General features: G+C 41.1%; 4 protein-coding genes across 7 annotated transcripts; 3 read left to right on the top strand and 1 right to left on the bottom strand.

Moving 5' to 3' along the window:
• Positions 1-206: 206 nt before the first annotated feature.
• Positions 207-11874, bottom strand: hddc2 (HD domain containing 2). Of its 2 annotated transcripts, none has more exons than XM_027283949.1 (6): positions 11768-11874; positions 2158-2279; positions 1975-2077; positions 1796-1864; positions 1569-1707; positions 207-1347 (listed from the first exon to the last, which is right to left on the bottom strand). In XM_027283949.1, exons 1-6 carry the CDS (start codon positions 11825-11827, stop codon positions 1199-1201), a joined length of 642 nt encoding a protein of 213 aa, XP_027139750.1. In that variant the 5' UTR covers positions 11828-11874; the 3' UTR covers positions 207-1198. The 2 variants fall into 2 exon arrangements, with proteins under 2 accessions (XP_027139750.1, XP_019117009.1); XM_019261464.2 differs by lacking the exon at positions 11768-11874 and adding an exon at positions 2838-3053.
• On the top strand, positions 3192-5591 carry cenpw (centromere protein W). The gene is made up of 4 exons (XM_019261425.2): positions 3192-3275; positions 3384-3630; positions 3706-3819; positions 5400-5591. The coding sequence occupies exons 2-4, from the start codon at positions 3544-3546 to the stop codon at positions 5424-5426; spliced, it is 228 nt and encodes a 75-aa protein (XP_019116970.1). The 5' UTR covers positions 3192-3275; positions 3384-3543; the 3' UTR covers positions 5427-5591.
• LOC109139075 (R-spondin-3-like) lies at positions 8360-11075 on the top strand. 2 transcript variants are annotated; one of them, XM_019261413.2, is made up of 5 exons: positions 8360-9276; positions 9620-9811; positions 10031-10171; positions 10271-10417; positions 10545-11075. In XM_019261413.2, exons 1-5 carry the CDS (start codon positions 9192-9194, stop codon positions 10742-10744), a joined length of 765 nt encoding a protein of 254 aa, XP_019116958.1. In that variant the 5' UTR covers positions 8360-9191; the 3' UTR covers positions 10745-11075. The 2 variants fall into 2 exon arrangements, with proteins under 2 accessions (XP_019116958.1, XP_027139748.1); XM_027283947.1 differs by lacking the exon at positions 8360-9276 and having other exon boundaries at positions 9316-9811.
• On the top strand, positions 11872-15154 carry LOC104925637 (E3 ubiquitin-protein ligase rnf146). 2 transcript variants are annotated; one of them, XM_010739303.3, is made up of 2 exons: positions 11872-12002; positions 12563-15154. In XM_010739303.3, the coding sequence occupies exons 1-2, from the start codon at positions 11995-11997 to the stop codon at positions 13617-13619; spliced, it is 1065 nt and encodes a 354-aa protein (XP_010737605.3). In that variant the 5' UTR covers positions 11872-11994; the 3' UTR covers positions 13620-15154. The 2 variants fall into 2 exon arrangements, with proteins under 2 accessions (XP_010737605.3, XP_027139744.1); XM_027283943.1 differs by lacking the exon at positions 11872-12002 and adding an exon at positions 12058-12219.
• Positions 15155-26986: the final 11832 nt, after the last annotated feature.

Below are 26986 nucleotides of genomic sequence, written 5' to 3'. Positions count from 1 at the left end.
TATCTATGAAAAGGTTGGGGTCACAAAGGATTAAAAATCAGATTTTATGTTTTTAACTTTTCAAGTACAGTCTCCGTGGCCACTGCATAACTTTGCCATCAAAGTCATGTTCGGTTTTTATTCTATAATCTGTTTTGTGTTTCATTTTTCTCATCTTGTCTTTTTATTTTCTTTGGTTTGAGAAGATGCCTCTGGATCATTTCATGTTTAGTTCAGTCTGTCCATGAAATGTATTTATTAAAATCCACGTCATCCATCAAGTACTAAAAGAAAAGCTTGTCTGACATACCAAATAACTGAGGTAATGCATGTTCTGTTACTGGAATTACAGTATAGATTTTACATTTGTATATTGTGTTAGGTTGAAATCAAATTGAACTCTGCACAGGTTAAAAGAGCTTTTTACAAAACTCTATAACACTCACACTCAAAACATAACTGTGATGTTCATATAACATTGTGTTTAACATATTCATCTGTATTCATAAAATTAATCACACAGCATTATAAATAACTGTTTTTATGGCTGATGTATCGATATTAAAGATAGTTTAAACCAGACTAAATATCACAGATGACTCTTTTTACAATGAACGCTGAGAACTTTGACTGAACCTAACAAACAGTAATAACTGTAATAATGTGCAACTGAATGCAACACACTGAAAATAACACTGAATTCCTGAGTAAATCTACCGTATAGTAACTAAAACATTCTGCATATTGTACATCAGAAAATAGACATTTTTCTGATGCTTGCAGCACCGCTGTTTCATTTTTTAAATGGATGACCCTACAATGTAACACCTGCCAGATAATATATATTAAAATGTAAGAAAAATCTATTTATCAATGGTGTGAAAACAAACAATTGAGATGACATATTTTATAGTTCCTCTCCACATAAGCAGTTTGATAAACAGTATCCACAAGGGGTACAAACATGTTTTATTACAAATTAATTTGATTGTATTTTGACATTTTGCACTTGCATATTATCTGGCAGTTTTTACATTAGTAGTTGTGATACCAGAAATAATACAATATCCATGCAAAAAATTAAGAAATGTAGAAGTTTAAACTCCCAAAGTACAGTTTTCCACACTTGCTCACATGATCCTGTTTCATGTCTGTGCATCCTCACACTTTATACAACAGTCCAGTATCTCTCTCCCTCCAGTGATTGTGTTTGTCACAGTCAGGATGAGGTGTGTGTAGTCGTACTTGCTGCACCTGTCGTCTGTGAGCTCCCAGAATCCTTTGTTTCGTCAATTTTAGTCACGCAACATCCTCTCTCTTCATTTAAAGAGCTGACAAGCTGGAGCACGTCTGGGTGGTGGAAACGACCTGAGAAAGAACGATGCGAGTGCTTGAAATGATTTGTCTTGCCTGACGCACACAATTTATATAAATGTCTACACAACATGTCCATATTAGTTTTATATAACTTGAGACCTAAAGTAACACAAAACATGACCAGTAATGTACGGTCAAAGAGCTTTGCAATTTGAATTAGAGCCATCTGCATATGTAAAATAAATAAAGATGGGGACAGCTTGCAGACGTACCATTGGTGGAGTCAAAGAACTCCTGCAGTCTTCCCGGCGTTCCCTCCAACTCCTCATACTCATGAGCCTGCAGGATCATCTCCAGGAGGTCAAACTGTTTCACCAACCTGGCCTCTGCACTGCTCTGGGTCTCATATTCCTGCACATAAGACAATAACACTAAAAGTTTGTCTGCTATCAGATCACTTTCATTCATAAGCTACCAACACGGCAGATGCACTTTATACCTCCCACAGTCCATAAATCTCCTGTTTGAGTCCCTCCGGCAGAAGACCTGAGAGATGTCTCATCGCTTCCTGAGAGGGAGGTGAGGAGGAGAAACTACATGAACCATCATCATCATCATCATCAGATCAATTTAACGTATCAGGAAGCCTTAACAGACTGATGTGTTGTGGTCACTTGCCTCTTCTCGCCTGTGTTTCTCTGCTTTACTGATGTTGTCCGATGGAGCGATATCTCCCACAATGCACTCTGCCATGTCATGAACCAGTGCCAGCTTTATACATCTAAAGACAGAGAGGTAGAAAATGTATGAGCAGTACTGTGTAAGCATTGAAAAGTTGTTTTTAGGTCTGCATACCAGTACCTGTCCTTGTCCACTGTGGGGTCAGTGATGGTCAGAGACATCATGGCCATGCGGTACATGTGATCTGATACGCTCTCTGGTTTCTTCACGTTCCTGTACACCCAGCCGGTCCTCGGGACCCTCTAACATCAAACAACACAACTCATCAGTGTCACAAAAGAGGTCATCTTACAATATAAGTGACTTATTCCAACAACCTTGGGAGACGGTTTGTGTTTGTAGACACTGACTTCCCTGGAAAAAATAAATCATACTTGTTTGACAATTTAATCTTGTAATACATTTAATCAAGATGTTTCACTTTATGACAGAACAAAACATTTGAAAGGGTCGTTATAAGGTCTGGGAATGTATGATAGACTAGGATTATTCGATGATCAATAAAGAAAATATGCATTGGTTGGAGTATTAGACGGAGTATTAGAGTATTTTATTTGATCCTACATCAAGTTTGATTTATAATATAAAATTACCATCAGCACCACACAGAGCCAACGCAGTATGTATCTGTATAAAGCACACGATGATGAATAATAAAGAGTTTCCACCTTATAAACAGTGACAACAACCCACAGACTGACACAGTCCCACAGAATACAACTTTAAGGTCATTTGTTGTTCATTTTTGGACAGACAGTGAATCACCAGAGAAGTAGTCTGAGTCTCGGGAGAAGTCTTACTTTAAGCTGCCCGATAAGTTTCATAAACTGCAGCATTTTACTCATGCCGGCTGCTGACTCCATGGTGGCCGCCATCGTTGCCCGGTGTTACGGTTTAAGCAGCGACCCCGTTAACCTGAGTCCGTGGTTGTCGTAGATACGACAACTGTTGAAACTGTTGTTGTCAAACAAGACGGGAATCAGACGAGTCAGGTAGTTTTTTTTACATGAATGAAAAACAAACAAAAAATAACTACGTGTCTTCTTGTTCTCTGCTGTCAGCTGTCGTAACTAGGACAACCACAGACGCATTCGGCTGATTGTCCCCAGTTAACACGGTCGCTGGTTAAACCGAAACACCGGTAACCCGGATACAGAAAGATGTATGTAGTAGCCCAAAGCAGCCGCTAGGGGTCAGAAGCACAACGAGCCTGTGAAACCAGATACTAACTCAGCCCGGTTAGTGGATTAATGAAGTTAATCGTGACCTTTTAATGTTTGCATTGAATAAATGTTTCGCTGTAAAATATTATGTAATTTGAACAAGGTATCTTAAATGTTTTGCAGACTGTAGGTGGCAGTGAGGCAACAAGCGACAGCGTAAATCACACGAAGAAGGAGCTGTTGCACCGGAAGTCGCTGAGGCGGGAGATTTGAGGACGTAAACAAACTTTCAGTCGGCGTGTCGTTTGTTTGTCTCGTTTCACATCGACCAGCTACAGAAAAAATGCTCAACAAGGCACCCAGACTGAAACACACGGTTAAAACGAAGATGAAGAGCAACACAAACGTGAGGCCGGCGTCGGAAGCGATGGTAAGCAGACGATGTTAGAGCTGTCGTTTGTTTATAGCTAATGTTTACTAGCCTCTTTTTGTTTGTTGTTCTCAGATTGAGCTGCTGACTCTGCTGTTCCTGAACAGTCTGGCCGAGGAGGCCAAGGCCAGAGCGTTTGAAGACAAATCTGCGACTATTAGAGCTCAGCACCTCAAAGCGGTCTCCAAGGTTAGTCCAAGCAGGACTCAAGTCAGCGACTTATTTAATGTTAACGCCATACTACTGACACATCTTACATTTACATAGTCATTTATCTGACGCTTTATCCAGAGCGACTTACAGGGACATTTTGACATGCAGACTGGAGGAGCCGGGGATCGAACCACCGATCATCTGATTAGTGGACGACCCCTTCATTTCTCAATTTTAATATCTTAAATTAGTAATACACCGACAACAAACTTCAATAGCGTTATTTCAATACCCTATTACATCACTAACTACTGATAGTTTCAAGTTAAAGTTTCAGGTTTATTTGTCATATGCAGGTAACACAGCAATAACAATACAATGACATGAAATGTGTTGGACAAGAGCGGCTCAGCTCAGCATTAAGAGCACTAAACAGTGTAACAAAAAAATACAAAATAGAAAATATAAATATACTAAAATATGTATGTGTTCTATACATGTGTACAAGTATGGAGACGTGTCCCTGTATAAATGATTCTGAACACACTATATAAATATATACAACAGTAACACAGGTGTTATCAATGATACTAATTAAGGTCCCGTTCCATTCAGCTCAAACAGAGTCAGGGTGCTGCTGTGCTGTGTTTTGGCTTAATGGAGAGTCTCTGCTACACTAAATGGGACTGAACCTTAATTAGAATCATTGGAAACACCTGTGTTGACCCTATTTCACATCATCATGGCTGCTGTGCTGTGTCAATTGTTTACTTGATTACGAGGTCAATAAAATGCCTGTCACCACTTCTAAATAACCCAAATGCAGTTATAAATCCTAAGAGATTCAGTTTGCTATTGCAGACTAAAGAAAATGCAGCAAAATATTCATTTTTGAGAGGTAAAAACCACTGAAATCTGAGGCAATAATAATAATTTATTAGCATAATAGTTTATTAATTTCCTGTCAAGTGGCTTTGTAAATCTGGAAAATAGGTTAGTCAAGTTTTTGAATATTAACTTTTTTTTTTGTTGAATCTGTTTTTTTACTGCTATGGTTGGTATTTTCTTTTTCCTTTCAAAATTATCCACACCTTGCATGTGTGATGTGTATAAATGGGCACCATTAGCAGCTCATATAATGTATGTTTTGCTTTTACAGTTAATGTTTTGACAGCAGTGGACCATGATTTTGTAAAAATCCTTTTTTTAAATTCAGCAAATTTAGATACCACCTACCAAAATCTCTGTATTGTTAAAGGTTTCTTAGATTCTGTTCTGAGTCTGAATAATGTTTGTTTAAATGCATTTAACTAGTTGAGTTATAGTTCAGCATGTTGTCTGGTAGAGGAAAACAATTTAATTGTAATTCATTTTAAATTAAAATAAAAGTCCTAAACATTTTCCCCTTAGAATTTTTTTCTCATTTATATTCCTAAACAGTAGAGTGCATTGTCTTTAAATTTAACCAAACTTTACAGGATTGAAACATTTATACATTTTTGGTGATATCTACAATGAACCGTTATCAATAATATGCAGTAGTGGCTATTACTAATAATAAATAAAAGAATAATTATGTTTTGTTTAACATGTTTTGATGTTTCTTTCTTTTATAGAAAGTCCTGAAAAAAGCCAGAGGGTGAAGACAGTGAAGTTCATAATCAGTCATTTTATGAGCATTGTTGTAAAATCTTATTATGAATGACAGTAGCAATATTTTTGCTTTTTTATTATACATACTTTTTCTTCTGAAATGTTCTCTTTTGTGTTTTTTATTCTGCCCCGTGTAAATAAATGTTTCCCCGTCAGTTTTTTGTTCTTTATTTATTTTTTAATTTATATTGCAGACCTCAAAGTCCCAAAATACTAAACTTAATAGCTTTCTCATATCAAATAAATAAACCAGACTTATTTACGTTGAGTATATCGAGCTTTGATCTGAAATGTGGACCGCTCAGAGTAGGTTAGTACTCCCAGTCCTCGTCTCGCTCTCGTATAATCCGTCACTGTCAGTGTTTTTAACTGCATGCTTTACGGCCTCCTCGCTGAGCGTGGACTCAGCCTCCTCCCAAATTCCTCACTTCTTCACGCTACATAGATAATCTTGAATGTTATCCAGCTGATTTCTTATCACCGCAGGGTTCCCCACGTTTCAGCTGTGTGAGTGCTGAAAGGTCCTCTTGTTAAATCGTTTCAATGTGCAGTATCTGCTAAATATTTATTTGGTGGTAACCTAAAGATGTATCACAGTATGATGTAACACAAAAGTGCAACTTCAGTGCATGTGTTTGAATTCTACTGTAGGTGTCTTAATGTGAACATGAATACAGGTATACGTACATATGGTTTAAATTTATCACAAGCTTTATTCATCACTTGGCTCTCTGTCTCTCCCTCTCTTTCGCTCTCCCGTTTGCGTGGTGTACTCCATCTTTATCATCTTACTTCTCCCCGTCTTTCTTTTTGGCAGTTTATACATTCCTTGGCCTCTGATGGTTATTTTCTTCAAGAATCTGATCTGGCACCCCTAGTGTGCATAGTCATGTCATGTTTATGTTCCCTGTCAGGTTGAGGAGGTGTTACAGGGTTTGTGGAGTCCCACCCTCCTGACCTTTGAACCCCTGGCACCTCTCAGTGCACTGCTATTCCCTCCTTGATTCTTACATTCTCATCACGGCCCTCTAACGTTGACATTTGCATATGTTTCACTATATCATGTCCTCCCTAAGTTTCCCGGCGTTGTTTGTGGCAACAGAGTTAAACTTCTTCACTCTCCTCCTGTTGGCGATGTCTACTTTGCAAACACAGTCTAATCTGTAAATCTACTGCATGCAGATTGATGAATGATTTTGCTCTGCAGCAGCTGGCCACACATCCAAAGGCTCCATTGAGGTGTCATTTTATCTCATCATGTCTCCTCTCTAGGTTTGCTCTTGTTCTTGAGGGATTTGAGAAACACGCTCTTTTTTTTCTCTCTCCCGCTGTCAAAATAAAGAAGTAACAGACTCTGGTCCGGTGCATGTTCTGGTCTGAGCACCTGTTGACAATTTAAGCCAGCAGCCCTGTCCAGCTCCTCTTTCTGGCTGTTTGTACTTTCTAACTCTGTCTCTTAGATAAATCAGCTGCGGTGTAAAATCCCACTGCAAAGCTCCTGCTGATTTTCCAGACAAGCCAAAAAAGCACGGCAGTCCATTTTGGCAGGGATGTTGTTATGATAACTCGCTGCGCCTTTCTTAATAAGGAGCACATGGTTTGACAGGTTTCACATGTGTCATTGTTTCTGTTCACATCTTTGCGCTTTGAGGGGGGGAAACAACAATATGACATTTAATATCACCAAATTTGGCTCATTAACAAATCTGGGGATTTTTGATTGTATAATATTTGACAGGCACTGAAAGGATTATGGACTGAAGCAATGGGTCATGAATTCTAGAGGGAAACAGATACCAGGAAGAAGAAAATCTGTTTTGGAGAAGCGGTGAACCACAGAGTTCCCAAAACAGGAGATAATGCACGCAGGGGTGCCAAACAACAAATCCTCTGGAGGACTTGAGGCTTTCATCACCTTCCAGCCTTTTTGTGGGAATCGTAGATCGTCTCTGACACCTCCAGATCTCTAGTTTTGTTTTGTCATTGGGAGGTAGTCAAATCATTCTGTGTTTTGGGTTGTTATTCCCAGAATCCTGTCGTCATGGGAAACATGCACAAGTGCCCAATCAAGGCTCAAGTAGAACTTAATCTAAAAAGTTTGGTTAATATGCTAATTGTTTTTTTTTTCCTGCAGTTTATAGATACTTTTTTTTTTTACCGTCTTCTATAACTGTGATTTTGTCCAGCCTGTGTGAGAAGCCTTCGAAAAGCTGGTGTTGATGTCGTGGTGACATGCCTCATAAAACACAGTCATGACTGACCAAAAAAATAATGATTTTGTTGTCATGGTAACACACTCAACGTATTCACTTTTAGACTATAGAAAGGCGTATGATTTATTTTATGATGTGAGTAAAAGAGAGGTTTCTGTTTCTCTAAACAAGCTCTCTGATCCAACCTACTGCAGTGCACGATTTATAGCGGTTTCACCTCTTTAGGTCTTGTATGGTAACGCTATGGCCACCGACGGTATAAAGAATGGACGTATGCATATGTTATGCATGACAACACTTGTAGGTTTCTCATGAGTTGTTTTGAAGTTTACAGTGTGGTGACTCTGGCCAGCGCCATGTTGGCAGCCCTGCCTTTTCCGCCTCCCGGCTAATCTAAAAATATGTGGATCATCAGTAGACCTGAGGTGGGCTGAATGACATCTGGGTGCTCAAAGAAACCACATGTAACAGCACCCACCTGTCAATCAAAGCAGCCATGTGGTTAATGATGCATAACTTCAAGGCTTGATATAATGTGAACAGGTGAGTTTTAAAAAAAATCAACTTCAGTACAGTTGTCAGGAATGGTGAAATTAACTATAGAGACCAAAACTGTTTTTTGTACCAGGCTGTATATCTATTTATTTCTGCTGTGAAGTTGGACATTTTGACATCGGGGCTTATGGAGACTGACATGTTCTGGAGCCAGCCTCAAGTGGACATTAGGGGAACTGCAGTTTTTGGCACTTCTGCGTTGGCTTCACTTCACAGACACAAAGAGTGTTGGTGTAGTTGACTAAATAATGGCGATAAAATCATTAATCATAATGATGTAAGGTGCTTATTGGACCACGGTTTCTTCCAGTTGTGATGTCATGAAGACTCACTCGTACATACACACTGTAAACTAAGATTTAAAGGTCCAGTGTGTAGACTGGACCTGCAGACTGAAGGTCAAAGATCCAAGTGAAGCAACAATAAGCAAAACATAATTTTGAGTAGAGCAGTCCTTAAAAAGACACACATTGTAAAGCTTTAGTTCAGACAGAATGAGTATGTGACAGATGAGCATTTCTAATAAGTTGAATAATCATGTAGAAATCTCACTATTTATACCATTTCTGTGAAGAGACTGTTTGATCATAGATCAGAAGGAGGGTCGTAAAGGAAGCGTATCACAGGAGGAGGATGGGAGTGTGTGTGTGTGTGAGAGAGTGTGTGGGGAAACAGGGACAACCTCACAGCAGCTTAACCAAACTTATATTAGATCTGTGTTGCGACTATCATATGATGGTTTCTCTTCATTTTGCATTATTCATGACGTTCTGTTGACTTGAGTAATCGCGTGGAATGCACATGGGGTTTTTCCTTCAAGAAAATATTTAGCTCAACTCTGCACTCGTCTGTTCTTTTACACCAGACCGGAGTCTCTACATGAGTCCACTTGAAGGAATTCACAGATTTTTTTTTTTTTTTTTTAAAGATGTGAGGGCAAGGTGTCATTGCTGAGTGGATCAATGCTGTGCTAAAGGAAGAAGGAAAATGTGGATACCCTCTTTAATTTGGATTCTGCACTTTATGAATCTTACAAAAGGCCTTGATAACGCAAAGATTCTGCGTAACAGACGTAAGTATTCAAGCATGACTTTACAACCACACCTCTCCAATAGCGTTGTTAGACAGGGCTCATGTGAAAACTTTCTTATCTTTTCCTCATTGTTCCAGTAAAAAGTAAAAAAGTAGACAGACACTGCATATGGAGACAATAAGTTTGTTCTTTCAGCTCTCAGGAATCAGTGTGGTCAATGTGGTCATATTCCATTGGTTTTACCCTCTTGAACGCTATGAAATTGAAAGCTTGGCTCCGTTTATTACCTCTGATCTCATCAAAGTACAATGTCTGCAAAACTCACTCGGCTCCCCCTACATGCACATAGACAAAAATGCTCATCCTTTACACTTTTTTACAGGTAGCACCCCCATGACCAGACCCTGTCCAGCAGGTTGTGTCACATGCTCGGCCCTGAATGGCTGCCTGTCATGTAAACCTCGCCTCTTCTTCCATTTGGAGCTGGATGGGATGCGGCAGAGAGGCACCTGTCTGTCCTCCTGCCCCCGGGGTCACTATGGCATGCGCTCTCCACACATCAGCACCTGCACAAGTAGGTACCAATGAACATATGCAGGGAGTGGAGAACCAATGTTTAACCTTATCTAATTTTCTGGACGAGACTAGAGGCTTTACAGGGTTTTTTTGCTGTTACTTTTATTGTTTCATTGTGTTAAGCTGAACAACAACTCACTGTGTAACTGTGTATGTTGGTGTTGAGAGAATAAAATAAACAAGAACATATTTTGGCACCATTTCCACTGGCCTGCAGGGTGCAAGGAGGACTGCGCTTCCTGTTTCAGTGAAAATTTCTGCACACATTGTCACCCGGGTCACTTCCTGTTCCAGGGTAAATGTGAAAACAACTGTCCGAATGGGCTGACAGCAAATGCAGCACTGAGAGAATGCACAGGTGAGACGTGTTATTCATGAAGGCTGTGTGCACAATATGCATGTAGTAGAGTTTTCCATGGAAGTACAGTGCAATGCGAGATGTTTGTGTGTGTCTCAGAGTGCTCTACAGGTTGTGAGATGTGTGTCAGGAGGAACATGTGTGTGAGGTGTAAAGCAGACCTGTACTTTCACCAAGGCCAGTGTCATCTCACCTGTCCGATGGGATTTGAGCCTGATGTGCAGCTTCTGCAATGCATCCCCCAAGGTGAGAGAAACTCCCAACTTTTACTGAGATGTCAAACAAACAACAACAATACCTAATATCAGTATAGAAGTTTCTGCATACCTCTTGCTACCTGTGAGTATCTGTCTCATCACCTCTCTGCTCACAGTGCACTGCGAAGTTGGGGAATGGACAGACTGGGGTCCATGCATTCGGAGACGGAGCATGCGGACCTACAGGAGGGGGGAAGAGATGCGCACGCGAAAAGTTCTACGGTCCCCAAGTGTCTACGGTGACCCCTGCCCACACGTGTCGGAGATCAAGAAGTGTGTCACCAAAAAGAAATCAAAGAGTCCAAGTAGGTTGTAGTAAGATGAACGGCAACCCCTCATGAACAGAGACATTGAACTTGTTTTGCAAATTCTTCCTTTGGCTGGCAGCAAAGAAAAAGTATAGATACATTCAGTTCAAATAAAACAGATGTTTCTTCCATTGTATCTATAAATCCAACATCTTTACTGCATTGCTTAGGCTTATCCGGGCTCAGGCATTTTATGTGAATACCAGTCATGTGCTAAATTGATGCCACTTGTGTTTTCTTTTACGAACTGATTTCCTAACTTGACCATTTGTCTTACTGCAACTTTTTGAGGACACCTACACATTGTCTTCTTACTTGCAATAAAATGTATTGAGAAAACATGTTTTGGTTTTGGGTAAAAAAACAAACTGTACCGCCAACACTTACTCAATCCGTTTTGACATATCAGGCGAGACAAGGCACAGTTGTAAATAATAATATTAATAATGCATGAAGTACTTTTAGCTGCTTTGGTGTCAGCGTTGTGGTATTATGCATGCTGGCTCACTATCACTCTGTCACACTGTCATGTCGCACTGGGACACTTGATAGAACACAGCCATTGTTATGTTATTAATAACACCTGTGCTTTTCTTTCTAAAACAAGTCAAATGTCTGCTGGGAAAAAGGCCTATTACCAGCACCACATAGTCAGCAAATAACCAAGAATAGTATGCAGTAATGTCATAAACATCTGAACACTTAGCTACAGTAAGACCTACTAAATTTCATGAAATAAAATATATAAATACTTAAAACACAACAAATGAACAATTATGCATTAAAGTTCTTGTGTGTAGGATTTAGCGGGCTTTTACACACTATAATAATATTAATATTCGTAATATGTTAAATTTTTTACACTTTTATACCCATATAACACAATAATATATGAAATAATGAATTAATATAAACCATATACTTTTACAAAGTTAAAATCATATATATAGATAAATGTCTAAACAAAGAATATCAAGTGGAAAACATATAAATAAATAATATAATAAGTAAATAAATGATATGGTACGTACGGTGCGCAGGACAGATGCACACAACATGTGGACCGGCATTGTGAACGCTGTGAGGCCCATCCAGGAGCTCTGAAGTCAGCTGGCCTTGGCCAGAGCGACGGTCCAGCGGTAACGCAGTCGTAATAACATCTACGCTAACCGTACGTAACTTCATAACCAAACATAAATGCGGCTGTATAAAGACCTCCACCTGCTCTTCTGCTGAGGACGCTTCTAGAAGTATCTCAATGTTCAGGTGAGTGTATAAACAGAGAGGTTTGGTAAACAAGAAGCACACTGACAGCTAATATGCTAACTGCATATGGCAGCTGTCAGGTTAACGTTAGCTTTACAGTAGCTCAGTTACAGTATCCTAGTTACAGTAGCTTAGTTACAGTATCCTAGTTACAGTATCTTAGTTACAGCGTTGCTTCGCTACAATTCGACGAGGCCGTAGCATTGCTGCTAACAGGGTAAGCTCTTTAAATGTAACGCAGTTAGCTTAGCAGTAGTTGTGTATGTAGGTGATGTTAGCTCTGTCTGACAGCTAAAAGAAGGCCTTTCATATAACTCGTTATGTCTAAAGTCTCGCAAATTCAGGGATAATAAAACATACTTACATTTTTTAAACTAGCGTTTTAATTTCACCATTTATTTATTAGCAGAAATCATAACTTTATGTCGTGTGTGTGTGTGTGTGTACGAGGGCGTTCCCAAAACTATCAGCTAAATAGCGCATGACAATTTAATAGGATTAGTTACAGCTATGTAACACAAGGTAGATATGTTGTGACAGTGCTGTGTTTCTCTCTGTAGTATGGCAGGCTGTGGAGAAGGGGACTGTTCAGTGAATGCCCCGGCACCCACCAAGCTTATAGAGGAGGGAGGAGACACTTGTGCTACAGACCCCCCCACCCCGGAGTGTGCCATCTGCCTGCAGAGCTGCATCCACCCTGTATGCCTCCCATGCTGCCACGTCTTCTGTTTCCTGTGCGTGAAAGGCGCCTCCTGGCACAGCAAGCGCTGCGCTCTCTGCCGACAAGAAATCCCAGAGGACTTCTTGGAGCGGCCGGTCCTGCTCTCACCTGAAGAGCTGAAGGCAGCAGCTGCCGGGGTGAGCCGAAGTGTCGGGACAGGCGGCGGTTCCCGCGGAGACTTTGCATGGTACTATGAAGGGCGCAATGGTTGGTGGCAGTATGATGAGAGGACCAGCCGTGAGCTGGAGGAAGCCTTCTCCAAGGGCAGGAAGAGCACAGAGATGCTGATTGCAGGGTTTCTTTATGTAGCTGACCTGGAGAACATGGTGCAGTATCGCAGGAATGAACATAGCCGCAGACGTAAGATAAAGCGCGATGTTGTAGACATCCCTAAAAAGGGAGTTGCGGGACTGAGGTTAGATCCTGAACCGGCCCCTATTCCTGCTTCACCAGTTGTCACCCCAGCTGCCACAGACCGCGTCAGCTCAGCTGACGGATCGGACACTGCAGGCCAATCACAGTCTTCATCTTTCGGGATAATGGCGTCGCTTCCCCCTGTTAGACCTCCAACAGTCCTGGGGCGCCATCTTACCAGTTCTCTTTCATCCTCACGCTCAACCCTGGAAGAGTCTTTCTCGCAGCTTCTAATCAGCCAGCCAGAGGGTGAAGAGGTGGAAGGAAACGACGAGGCGCAGACGTACGATTACACATCCGGCAGCAGTGAGAGTGAGGAGGAACCCGAGAGAGCAGAATCGATGCCACGGAGAAGACATAGGCAAAGGCCGCTAAGAGAGAGCCAGCCAGCTAGAATGCCTCCAAGGGGAGGGCCCTCCAGCTTTACGGTCTGTCTCCGCTCACGTAGTCCTGATGGACAGTGCACTGTGACGGAAGTGTGACTGCGACTCTGCGGCTCCTAAACTTTATCAGTTCGGCAAAAAAAGTCTAAAAACCAGTATGCATCTTTAAAGGTCCAGTGAAATGGAAAATACATTCATGGTGTTGTCACTTGTGTCACCTATCATGTGCCAAATATGATCCTAACATGCAATTTATCTATTTTTATATCCAAACATTCTTGGGTCAAAGAAATTGTAATGTCATTTTAGTTTTGTGGGGGCAACCCTGCAGGTCTACAGAGTTAACTAGAGGTAGCAGCAGTGACATGTTAGTCTGCAAAAACATCATTTACCGCTCTCGCTAAAAAAATTTTAAAGTGTGTAGGATTCAGTCGCTTTTGACAGTGAGGTTTGCAGATTGCAACCGAATGAATACCCCTCACCTTACTTCCTCTTCCAAGCATGTAGAAGAACCTGTAAAACGCATAAGGCCCTACCTAAAGCCAGTATTTAATTTGTCTGATCTGAGCTGCTGAAATATGGCAAACCCCGTGGAAGAGGACCCGCTCCCTCCCTCTGTAAAATGATATTTTTAGTTGATTATACACTAAGGAAAACCTATTTATGAATATTATATTCCATTTCTGCCACATTCTGCCGATGCATCACCCTAAATCTTACACACCGGACCTCTGAGACCTGTTGTTGTCCTCCATACAATGTTTTGTTTCATGTTGAAATTGCCTAAAACCATCAAAAAAAAGTTACAACATTGAAGCCATTTCAAGGGACCTTTAACACATGAACTAAAGCCTTTCGTTAAAGACTTCAAAAGCTATTTTCAGCCAGCAATATTCTCTACACACTGGTAGTTATGCATTGCATAAGAAGTCTGGGAACTTCACCTGTCACTGCCTTTACATCAGTTTGTGACATAGCAATACAACCTCTTTGAAATTAAACTTCACCTTCTTCGTTCTCTAATCTTTAGAGCTCATGGTTCACATATTTTTGTGTGATTTTTTTCTTTCCTCTCTTTCGGAGGGTCGGTGTAAAAATCGAGCTTAAATGTAGCACCTTAACGGACGGTTAAATCTGCTTGCTTTTTCCTGTTTTGCAGATGAGGTGAGGTTAAGAAGTTTAGACCAGGACCTAATGACTATTTAAACTGGAGTGTGTGTGTATGTGTGTATATGTCTTAAGCGTGTGAGGGGGAGACAGACTTTATTCCCTCTATTTTATTGTGAAATTCTTGGTTTAATAATGGCACGCTGTATTGTTGTGGCAGTGTTGAGTGCTGAAAAGCTACTGGCAGAACCACTGGAAAGTAATAGGCTATATATGTCGAGACACATTTGGATTTCTAATTCTTGCCATGGTACTCTCGATAGGACTGCTGTCAGAGCACTGGCAGTGACATGTACTTGGACGCACGAGCTGACCTCATGATCTTTTCTCTCTCTCACTTTTTTGCTCCAGATGCTTTTATTTTATTTTCACTGTGTCTTACTGTCTGAAAACAAACGTCTGTCTGTGTGATGTATCCCCTGTGGTGTTTTGTCAAGTCATTAAAGGTGTTTTCTCAATAATTTAAATCTCATATGTTGGCTCCTTTATTTGTTAATAGGTTGAATACATCACAGACTTGTGGGAAAACTGCAGAAACAGAAGTGGCACTGATCCATAGGCCTGTTTGCAATGTGGTGTCCTTATTTTATTCCAAATGCAGCAGACCTGAAGAGTCCACAGGATGGAGCTGTTGCACAAATAAAGTAGCTCCTCACGCCACCTGATGTTTGGGACCATTTCACAGGATCCAGACAAGGCGAGATGGTTGAAAATCTTTTTCACTTTATTACTGAAGTTAGTTGCAAAGATCAGCAAGAACACAAATAAGCCTGTTTCCGAATATATCCAAATATTCCTCTGGATTCTTACCCACTATGTTACCTGTTATGTCACGCTATGTTGTCTCCTACCTGTATTTTTAGATTCAACAGACAGAAATCTGTTTAAAGTACTGAATCTGTAGCAATAAAAGTAAAAAAAATATATATATTATTTTTTGAGAATTGATGGGGAAATAATTGAAGGTTCAAAGCCTGAGCTGTTTTTAATCATTTACTATTTTATTTGATTGTGAAGTGTTTCTACCATTTGTCAGCTAAATAAGTGTCTGACAGGTATATTTATGGTAAACACTAACCTGCAAGTGTTTGTGGGAGACATGGAAACACCTAAAATATATTTATGTTAAAAGAACTTTTGTTTTATTTTATTATAGTTTTAAGTATATTTATAGTTTTAGTTTATTCTTCAATGACAGGGACAGAGTTGTATTTGGGATGGTAACCAGATAACGCGTAGTAATTTATCTTCTTAACATTTTACAGCCTTGTGGTCTCGACTGCCAAGATGATCTGTGGGGCCATGATTACCTGCTGCAGAGTTACTGGTGCTAAAGTTTGGGCCTCTGAATATACAGGTTTGTTTACAAGTTTGTAAGAATATGAGACTTCTGCCACCAGTGAAGCTGAGCTGCAGCATTTGCCAACTAAAGAAAAGCACAGGCTCAGTGTGTGCAGTTGGAGTGTGACTTGAATGAGAAACAAGGCTTAATGAGCCAGACTTTGACAAATGTCTTCTCAGTGCTTCCATGTAACTCTGTGTACTCTGTGACTTTAATGAAAAGGGGGATAAAATGTTCCTGTTTTTGAGATTTTGTGCATAATTTACATCTGCAGGCTATAAAATGTGATTTAGCCCCCTCCATAAACATCATAAACATCATTACTGCATATTTAAATGGATTTGCTTGGCATTAAGCTTTAATTTCTCAGTGCAAACAAGAGTCAATACTTTGATGTTGGCTCCTGATGGGTTATGATAAGTGGTAATTATGGAAAATGCCCAAAGCTAACTCAATATGGCAACCTAATTTAACCTATGGTAGCCAATAGTCATTCTGCTTAGTGAGCATTTGTTACTTGTAGCCACTTGTAGACACTAAGAGGAACATTTACAGAGGCTATGGACACATTTATATGGCCCTCTCTTGTTTACTAGGTACTGCGTATCAGCCTATCACTAACCTGCTGTATGTGACCCCCCACATGGACATGATCGTGATGTTTCACAGCTTCTAGTGTTGGAAAATAATTTTATTGGGGTCACTTGGTCACTTGGACTGGTAGTTGCTAGTGAGGCTGTTCTTGAGCTAGAAAGGGTGCGCTTAGTAACGGTAAGGACAACTCATTTCCAATGACTGACAGCAAACAGCACACAGAAAGTGAAATGCAGCATTAATACGCCTGTGAGTTTCCCGCTATGACATCAAACTATCTGCTGTGCAAACAGTCCTTTAGCACATACCATTAAGTATAACTGATGCAGATGTGAATGTCACTTATTGCGCAGGTATTTGATGATAAACCAAAGTATTGGATAAGATAATGTTTGACCTGATGATTGCACTAGATGGAACATGAATCTCTGTACCAGGATGTAATGGTATCCAGTAGTTGTCAAGACATTTAATCCTGAACCGCTTAATGTGGCTAGACATTCATTCATCGAGTGAACAACAGACACAGATGTTTGTTGAGTGTCTTTGCTCTTCAGGAGGGACTGACAGGCTGGAATGAGACACAGAGCTAATAGAGAAGGTGCAACTTTTAGACACCCCCCTCACACTGCTCTTCTTCAGTACGTAGAAACTCAGATGGAGCATGCAGAGGCTGTTGGTGTTCCAAAACATTTGGTGTTGATGTGTCCGGCTAAGCTTCTGTTGATTTCACTGTGGCGATTCAAGGTGACAATGAGCATGATAATACTATCGGAATTACTTAGACCCACTTATCATAAAAGCAGTCCATCACACAGCTACAGTACACTACACTCAGTTGCCAATTTGAATATGATTACAATGCATTCTGAAGGGGACGTAAATGCACGTACAGAATTTCATGGTGAGCCATCCAATAGTTATATATCCCCTGAACCAACTGGAAACCTTGTCTTGCTGCTGGAGGTAAAGTCAGTGGAGCACCTGGTGATCATAAATTCCTGTAATGATGATGATGGTAAACCATCCAATATTTGTTGAGATATTTCAGTCTTTTTCGGTGTTGTACTAACGGTGGCTGTAACTTCAGATATGCTGCAAGCATGACTAAAAATCAATCACTGACAAACAGAGCTTGGAAAAGCTTAACATCGTACAATACGTGTGATATTTTTTTCCAGCATAGAGCTCCTCAACTAAATGCTTTACAGCTACACATGTCATGTAATATATATTACATATTATGTGGGGCATCACCTTAATATGCCATGAGAAACTGACAGACGGATTAATGTGACAGAGACTGTATTTAGATTGAACATGTGAAGAGCAGCATGTGATGAGGGACACGTAGAGACATGAGACATGTGGTGCCAATGTGAAGGACAACAGAACATTTACAGCACATAGATGGTGTTCACAAAGGAACTATTGCTAATCTCTTAGCATATGTGACACAAGGCCAGTGTCTGGTCTGGTCACTCGCTATAAGATAGGCCCATTCATAGTTACCCAGCGGAACACAGACAGACAGACAGACAGACAGACAGTCAGGAGACAACACTACTATATGTTTTCAGACACATGCCTGCCCTTTAATGCCCTCATACATGCTATCATATCCTTGTCAAATACCTTCTGTTGCCTCCGTCTTCACACTACAGAAAATACACACACTGTCTCCAATCCCTCCACAAATAGTCCAGTCACCCCGACATCTTTCGCCACTGAGAGGCCCACAGTAGAGCATTGTTGTTGTGTGGATTATTTATGACCTTGTTTTTGTTGAACAAAGTCAACCGGTTCTGTCCATTAAGTATACGTGTCAAAGAAATATCTATCCTGTGTTAGTATAATTGTGCATTTATCATATTGTTACAATAACTTTTAATATTTTTATTCTGTCCTGCAGCTGTGCATGCCATGTCTGTACATTTATGTGCAGTATGTCATCAGTATTTGCAAGCATAATGCTTAGATTCACAGACAGGGTCTCTCAACCCTGCAGGAGCCAGAAATGACCTCACTCCTACTGTAACCATCATCGACCTAACACCATTAGAGCCTATCAGGTGACACGCTTCACTAAGCCCAGTGCTACTGAACCATTTATAACAGCGATACGTCACGTCATTACTATGATGACTTCTAAAATCATAAAGTTTTTATTATGGGTATACTCCATTTCTAAATAAAGCGCCATATGACTGCACGGTCCATTTTTGGTTTATATGCAATCGTTTCTGCTATCTAAAGAAGACTGTGACAGGTGAGATATAAATATGGGAGGGGGGACATACACTAAGTGGCCACTTTATTACTTACACTGAACTATAATTTAAAAATATTCTTTTAAGCACGGACAGAAATGTTCTGCAGAAGTCTCAGCACAAGATGGACGTTTAAGGTCAGACCTTTTCAGAGAAGTGTGGTCTGTTTAGATGTGGTTAACATTGATATGTCAACTTAAGAATATGGTCATAAGTGAATGCAGTTACAATATTAAGGATGTAACAGGGGACCAACATACCATTAAAAAATTGCCAACACAGCTGCATAAATACAAGGCTGTGCTGTTGGCAACCTTCATGTAATTATCAGCCTCTGCTTGCACAGAGTTGTATAGTACTGATCAGTGTGTAACGATTTGGTATGGATTTTTTTCTTTTGACTGGGCCAGACTAGCTGTGTCTCTTTGTTTCAGTCTATACTCTAAGATAAACTAATTGCCCATTAGCTCTAGCTTCATAATTAGTGTACAGATACATTGATATAACAACAAGTCACTGGTAAATCTATAGATAGTTGACCAACAAATGTGAAAATGAGAATGAGACTAAGTTATTTTGTTTTCAGGACCCCTGCAGACTTCTGTGGTCTCATCTTTCCCGTTTCAGACAGTGTAGTGCAATGTATACCTCAAAAAACTTTCTTCTTCTCTTGCAGACAAACAATATAAATACTTGAATATGGCAGCTTCATCTGCAATTTTATGCTATAATATGAATACAAAATAATATTGCAAAAGAATCGTCCATTGCAGAACTAGAACTTTCATGAATTTAGGATACATTTTTGGACTGTTGGTTTTAGCGTAAGTATCGTTGAAATGTGTTGTATTGTTTAAGTCTGATGGACTGATTTTACGATAAGGGGGCTCATTGGCGTAATTAATCATACTCATCGTCACCTTAAATCACCACAAAAGCTTAATCAGTCCCATCACCACCAAATACTTCAGCTCATTTATCAACAGACTCCACGGGCTTTGTTGGAGTTTCTATGTATTCAGGTGGAAAGATGTGAAAGTTGCATCTTTTCCATTAGCTCTGGGTTTAATTTCAGGCAGTCAGTCCCTCCTGCAGAGCAAAGGGCCTCAAGAAACATCTGTGGTAATCTCTATTAACAGATACCTGCATCTGAATACTAAATCTTTGTCAGATGGTAGCCAGTGGATTCTGAGATTGCATCTGTTTCTTTTGTTCCACCAGTCTCCCACACTGAAGGCAAATCACTGATGCATCTCATGTTTAACTTTTATCGTACATCTGGTCTGCCTCATTATTGTCCAGACAATAAAATACAGATGCATGGACGTGCGTGTTTCCATCAGGATTCATTGTAGTGACCCTCTGACATTCCATCTGGCACTATAATAAGGCCAAAAATTCATCCTATCCAACACTTTTGGGTTATGACCAAATATCTGTCAGGATATTCCTATTAGCGTCAGCTGCACTTCCTGTTCAGTGCTAATTATCAAATGTTGGCATGCTAACAAGCTAAATTAGGATGGCAAACATTATACCTGCTAAACTAGGCCTGCAACATGTTAACATTACACATGTTAGCACACTGATATTAGCAATCAGCTAACGTTAATATAGCCTCAGGCTGTACTTTATTCCTCTGTGCTAAATGTGTGTGTGCTTATGCATTTGCATGAGGTGAACATGTTTGTGTGGGACACAGGCCAGACAGTGGACCATGTAGTCACTCCCTGCTGACCGCTCCACTGAAACCGAATTATAATTGGTCATTTGTCACCCGATAAATAGACCACGATAGTCCCCTCTGCCGGGCAACACCAGCTAATCCCACGAGAGCACCCCACTCTTGTTTTGAAAGGTGAGCCGCATGGGTTGTCTTTCAAAGTGGAGATATTTGGGCCCCATTCTATTTTAATGGAGAGGTCTGAAATTCTCAAGAACCCTTTAGAGTCCTCCCAGTTGTCCTTGATAGTCCCACCTCTTGTACTGCCACACTCATCGTCCTGCATTTGAGATGGCCATTTCAATGGACGCTTGCAGTCACACTGACAGTTCAGACATGTGGACGAAGATAGAGCGGACTGGATCGTGACACTAGCTACAGTCAAACAGATGGGACGTTTTGTACTTCGTGGATAAATTGGGTGAAAATGGAAGTGTAGAGTGGTGGGCTTTAAACATACACCTATCTAACATTTAGGGGAATTTAGGGGTCTAACAGGGTTGACCCCTAAATTCATAATTCAAGCTGTCAACACTCCCAGTAGATAAAAAACACCTTAGAAAATCCATGTTGTGCACATTACAGAGATGAGAGAATTAGGCCAAGCAACCATTGCAGCCATACTTGACAAGAGTCAAGTATCAAAATCTTAGGTATAATTCAATACAGCGCATTCCTTATGTCTGTCTTAAATTATAGTCTAGTCTAAAGTCTTCTGAAAGAGCATACAACAGCAACAACACTGTGTTAAGGTTGCCAAACAGGTGTCCATCCTCCCAGCTTGTTTGTGAAACCATGCACTCACATGTCCGATGCAGGTGGATGCCACTGAGGGAACATTCTTTTAGAGTAGGAGAAAAATGCAAACACCATAGAAGTTGAAAGTACTAAAACGCATGTTGTTTGAAACATGCAAACGCCACTTTGGACTGTTAAGTTTTTACAACAGGAAATGTTCTATAAAATGTAAATAGAAGGACCAGAGAACCCTATAAACCAGCTGTAAAACAGCTCAGTTTTCAGGTTGTCCAGTTCCCCTTCATGTTTAACCTCTTGAACAGGGTGGTCCTGTCGATCTTCTGTTCACATTTTTGTGAGACACACACACATAGAGACACACACAAGTGGCAGTTAACCATCTATTTTGAGGTTGCCGCAGTAGCAACTGACACATACTGAGGATTTCACTGCAGACCCCCTAGTGCTGCTCCAGTGAATAAGAGGCTTGTCAGGACAGAGATGCAGCCTTGGGGGCAGAGGGCACAGGACAGGGGACAGGTGGACGTGGGCGAGAAGAGGCAGGAAGGAGTTTAAGATTCACACGTGCCTCTGATCACCAAGAAGACATTATGTCAGCCACCAGGGGCTTTTTCAAACAGATGTAATGCTCATAATCACGCATGCAAGAAGACCAATTGAGCTTGTCATGAATAGTGTCTGCCTAGCAACTAGTGTAGACAACCTGTCTCTGTCAGAGAACTGTGAATTGTCAGAACTAAATAAACTCAGCTATGGTGTATATGTTTCACATCTAATATCATGTATTAGACATATATATTATAAATAACTGATATTGTTCTTTGTTTAGATACTCAGATATATATAAAAAAGAAAAATTACAGTTAAAGATCAAACGTTAACATAATCATAATGTTGATTATGCAATAAAAACACATCCCTACAAAACAGTTTATTTTAAGTGAATATTAATAATATCAACAGACTTGTAATTTCCTTGTTATGTTGGGAAAAGAACAACTTATAGAAAAAGGTTTTCTTGGATATGATGGATTTCAAATCTCTAAATTAGATATCGAGCTAATCCAGTTGCACTGATAGTATCAAATCTAAAATACAACAATGCAATGTGATCAACTCAGAAAGGTGTTACTGCTTTGATATTATGTCATTGAAAGCTAATCAATGAACATTTCATCAGCAGGTTTACAACTGACTTAATGTTAAAGGTCTGGTCATGTACACAAAAGGCCTGTTAGCTTAATTCAGCCGTGTTCCTCCATCTCATCGATGGTTTGAAATCCACAGATTCAACAAATAGAAGGTGGTCTAAAAACTTTTGACTTACTGACTTGAAAACCACAGGTGTGACTAATAATATTAACAAGTTCCAATAAGTGTCCCAGTCTTCCATTCAAGCCATTAGTTTGAGTAATTACACCTGTGCCTTTTCTGCTGTTGCATGTCAATATATCTGCGATGAAAAAGGTCTATATATAACATTCATACCCCAGTGTTTCCTGGCATATAGTAGGCCTATCTCTACTTACATGTGGCTAATATTACCTACAAATCAACTCTATATTTGGTTTCTGTAAAATAAAGACTAACAAGCTATTATAGTTTTTAACAGGGAGGTTAGAACGCCGGCATGCACACACACAAAACAAAAAAATTATGATAATGATAATTATATACATTATGGGGATTTGTGTTTTGTCCCCAAAAGGAAGGCGAGTCCCCACAATCTAACTGTGTATACAGATTTATGTCCCCACAACATGAGTTATACATACACACTCACACCCACCCACACACACACACGTTGTAGTAACTCATTCAAAAGGGCAGATCGGCACAGTTATCATGATCAAAGCCATGAAAACAGATGCTGCTTGTTCCCAGATATCATAAATAAAGCTCTGGAGCAGTATACAGATGGTGGTACATCTTCATGAATATTTCATATGAATATTTGTGCAGGCTTACTATACATTGGGGGCACCTGCACACATATTATAAAAGTTGTGTAACCCAGTAGAGATAATCCTAGAAGTCATCATGCTGTGATGTAAAAATATTTTTTGAGTCTTGTCAGAGTGGGTGTGATAACTTTGTCTGCTGACGTCAGGGGAGCCATGACTACAGTTCAGCTGTCTGTTCTTGTGTTTCCTTTCTTTCTCTCTCTGTCATCTGTCTGTCTCTGCTCTCATGAATAACTCGTCCAGTGGAGAACATGCTGTGCCAAGCTCTGCCATGCTGTCTGTCAGTGTCACAGAGTGTCCTCAGTCAGGCAAGCAGGGCGGGGGGAAAGTATACACCAAACAATTTATCTGCTGGAGACTTTATACTGCAGATCTCCTGTTGAAGTTAGTTTATGCAGGCAGCAGCTCATCAAGAGTTAGCAGGGGGCCTGATGAGGGCAGAGGAGTGATGGCCAACAGGACGCCTTGTTAAAATACCCTCATGCAGCACAAGTAGGTGCCAACCTGTAAGATAGGCTCTCATTTACACACACACAAAATGAGAATAGAGACAGGAAGAGGCAAGAGACAAGAATAAGAGGCTGTGGCAGAGAAGCAAATAGTGGAAAGGGTGCTGTCTTAAAACCAATGTGATAAAAATAATAAAACAAAAATCATTATGTGACTGAAAGAAGTGTAGGAAATTGACTAATGGGATAGAGGTGAGAACAAGACCGACTTTAACCCTAAATGAGCGGGCTAAATCCCCAATCTGTCGACATTTGTTGGATGTTACGTGTTTGATGTTTCATTGGGAGGCAGAAATAGCGATGGGCAAGATGAAAGAAAAAGAGCTAGGGAGACAGAGAGAGGAACCCCGCCTCCCACTCTTTATTTATACCCCCAAAGACAGCAGGGTAAGATTTCTGGCACCAAAACACACGTCACGCTTGCTATTTCTGTCTGAGGTGCCACATAGCACCGAGAGGTTGGGTGACAGGGCTGAGGCATCCTGGGGCCAAAGGACTTCCGTACACCCACCCCAGCCTTTACATGACATTTCACACTTTGGCCCCCGCTGCCAGAGGAGAGTGTATGCATGCATGGATGTGAGCGGGCAGAGCATGTTGCTTATCTGTATAGAAAATGTTCACTTGGTGAGAAAACTGCAAGACATGTATGCTTGTGTAACTGTTTTTTATTTTATTTTATTTGTGATAAAAGGTGTTTCCTCACCTTCCACAAAGCAGGAGATGTCAGGGTAGCCAGAGGTTGTTGGTGCAGTCTTTTGAGGCGAGAAACACATGAAAGCTGATCCCTGATTATAGAGACTCGCTATCTGTGCTGCGCACCGGATATCATCGGATAACAACTGCTCTTGCCGCAGCATTAATTTCACAGCATATTCAGCGTGATTTTCAGAATATTGAATCCAAGTGCAGTCTCATACATGAGCCTCAAAACTCTTTAGATGACAATCATATTTTATTTTTTCATCAGGTTTGTTTGAACCAGCTGACCAGTTGCAACTGACACTTCTTGAGCTGCCGTTGCACTGGCACGCAGAGATCTGCTGGTGTCGGATATCCGTATGCTTGACATGCAGTAAATCATCAACACTCTGCAATATGACCCATCATTAATGGAACAATACAATGCTGCAATAGAGAGTGAGAGACAGAGTCTTTATGTCAAAGCACTGTCATATTTATTACCAAGAAAAAAAAATACATTAAAGGCATATCATAGTCTTTTGTCACAGCTGTTATTTGAACATCTTAAATATATTACTTTGACAATTTGATACAGTAAAACACAGTTGTTGACAGTTAGCAGATTGCTGCTGGGAGCACAGTTGCGACTTAATCTACTCCTACTGGTGGCCAGGTTGGATTCAATTCAACGTGGCAACCATGAGGATCGAACACATGAGCATGCACCCTCGAACTAGGGCTGCATGCAAAATCTCAGTATACAGAAAACACCTGAAATTCAATACAAAAAGAAGAGAGAGTGGATAAGGGGGAACTGCAACAAAGCAACACGTTGACATGTCGGCAAAGGGTTCGGCACAGAGGAAGCAAAAAGCCACAGCAACACTGGAGAATGTCGTGGAGGTGGGGTTTTTTTATCTCGATGAAATTAAGCATTTCTTTGCAACTCTCTTGTTTTGTTTAACAGAAAAGTCCTTACTATTTACACAGGGAAGAGTTTTCCTGGAGGAAGGGAACAAGCTTTATTGAAATGGAAAGGTATCACATAATGACAGTCTCAGTCTGAAGAGAATAGGAAATGAGAGGCCGGTGCTTCAGGGCGGGACTTGGGGTTCTGGTCATGGGGCTAGGGGGGCGAGTAAGGGGGCTTGGGGGGCGGTACATTGGGCCTGATGGGGCGGTGATCCTGGCAGTAGGAGTGCGGCCGGCCCATCTGGATGGAGGTCGCTGGTTGGCTGGCCGCGCAGGGCGAGAGAAGCTCTTGTTAACTTTGGCTGAGGACAACTCGGCTGGGTTTACCTGAACAGACACATAACGAGAGACATGTTAGGTTTTATTTGGTTGCTGATGCTGCTGCTGAACTTAATCACACAAAGAAGCAGAAAATAACCTACCTGCTGTTGATCCTGTCTGTAAGCCGTGTGTCCTGTTCTGGGACTGGAGCTGTACTCATGCTGAATCTCCAGCATGTCCAGCAGCTCAATAAGTCCTTCATCCCTCACTCTGCCACAACCTGGCATATCCTGTCCCATTGACCCTCCCCTCTGGATCTTCTGAGCTCCAGATGAAGCACTTGAGACCCTGTAGTCCATTTTGGGCTCCACATGTTGGGGTGCATGCTTCCTTCCTCTCTCCCCTTGAGCCAGTCCTCCATCTCTGTCTGCCCCACTGTTAGCCCTGGGTCGAATCTTTGGACTCCCCGCCACCTGTGATCTCCTCTGGGACTGCTGAGGACTCCGCTGGGACCCTTTAGAACTGCTGTACCCTCCTCTGTGATCCTTGTGGTTCTGTCTACCAGAGTCTGATACTAACCCCCATTCTTGGCCGGACTCTATCTCTGCTGTCAGCACGTCGGAATCTGCTTGGCATTTCTGGGTAGGCACGCGCATGGGCGCCCTGCCGGCGACTGCAGTGGCTCCCAGAGCTCTGCGCTGACAGCTAGGGGTGGGGCACTTTGGCTCTTGAGCCGGTCCCTGATGGGTCACAACCCCTGATTCAGTCAGCGTTTTCCCCTCATTTTCCTGAAGCATGGCTCCAAACTTCCTGAGAACAGAGGGGCTGCTGCACTTCCTATCGCCTAGCATGCTAGGACTGAACTTCCTGTCCAGAGCTGGAGATTCAGCTGCTGTGACTGGGAGCTGTGAGCGAGGTTGAGCAGCAGAAGCATCCCTTTGCGCAAGAGGGGGCTTGGCACCTGTGTTTTCTTTGTTGGGAGAGCTCTCTCTGCGGGGGGAGCTCTTCATGTTGGACACTTGGTTCTTCCTATTTTCAGTCTCCTCGAAACTGCCCAAAAACTGCTCTTGACCAAGCCTGAAGCAGAACAAACAAAACTAAGATTAACATGTGTTTATCAAGTGTTTCACCTCATGGCATTCAACAAAATGTTCACAAATCGATTGCAAACTTTCTTACCTTTCATTTCCAGAAGTTCTTCTGATCTCATCCTGGTATGCA

The sequence above is a fragment of the Larimichthys crocea genome, chromosome XI (genome assembly GCF_000972845.2).
Source record: "Larimichthys crocea isolate SSNF chromosome XI, L_crocea_2.0, whole genome shotgun sequence".
Classification (NCBI taxonomy): domain Eukaryota; kingdom Metazoa; phylum Chordata; class Actinopteri; family Sciaenidae; genus Larimichthys; species Larimichthys crocea.
The sequence above is the reverse complement of the archived record's forward strand: the minus strand, read 5'-3'. Positions and strand labels throughout refer to the sequence as shown.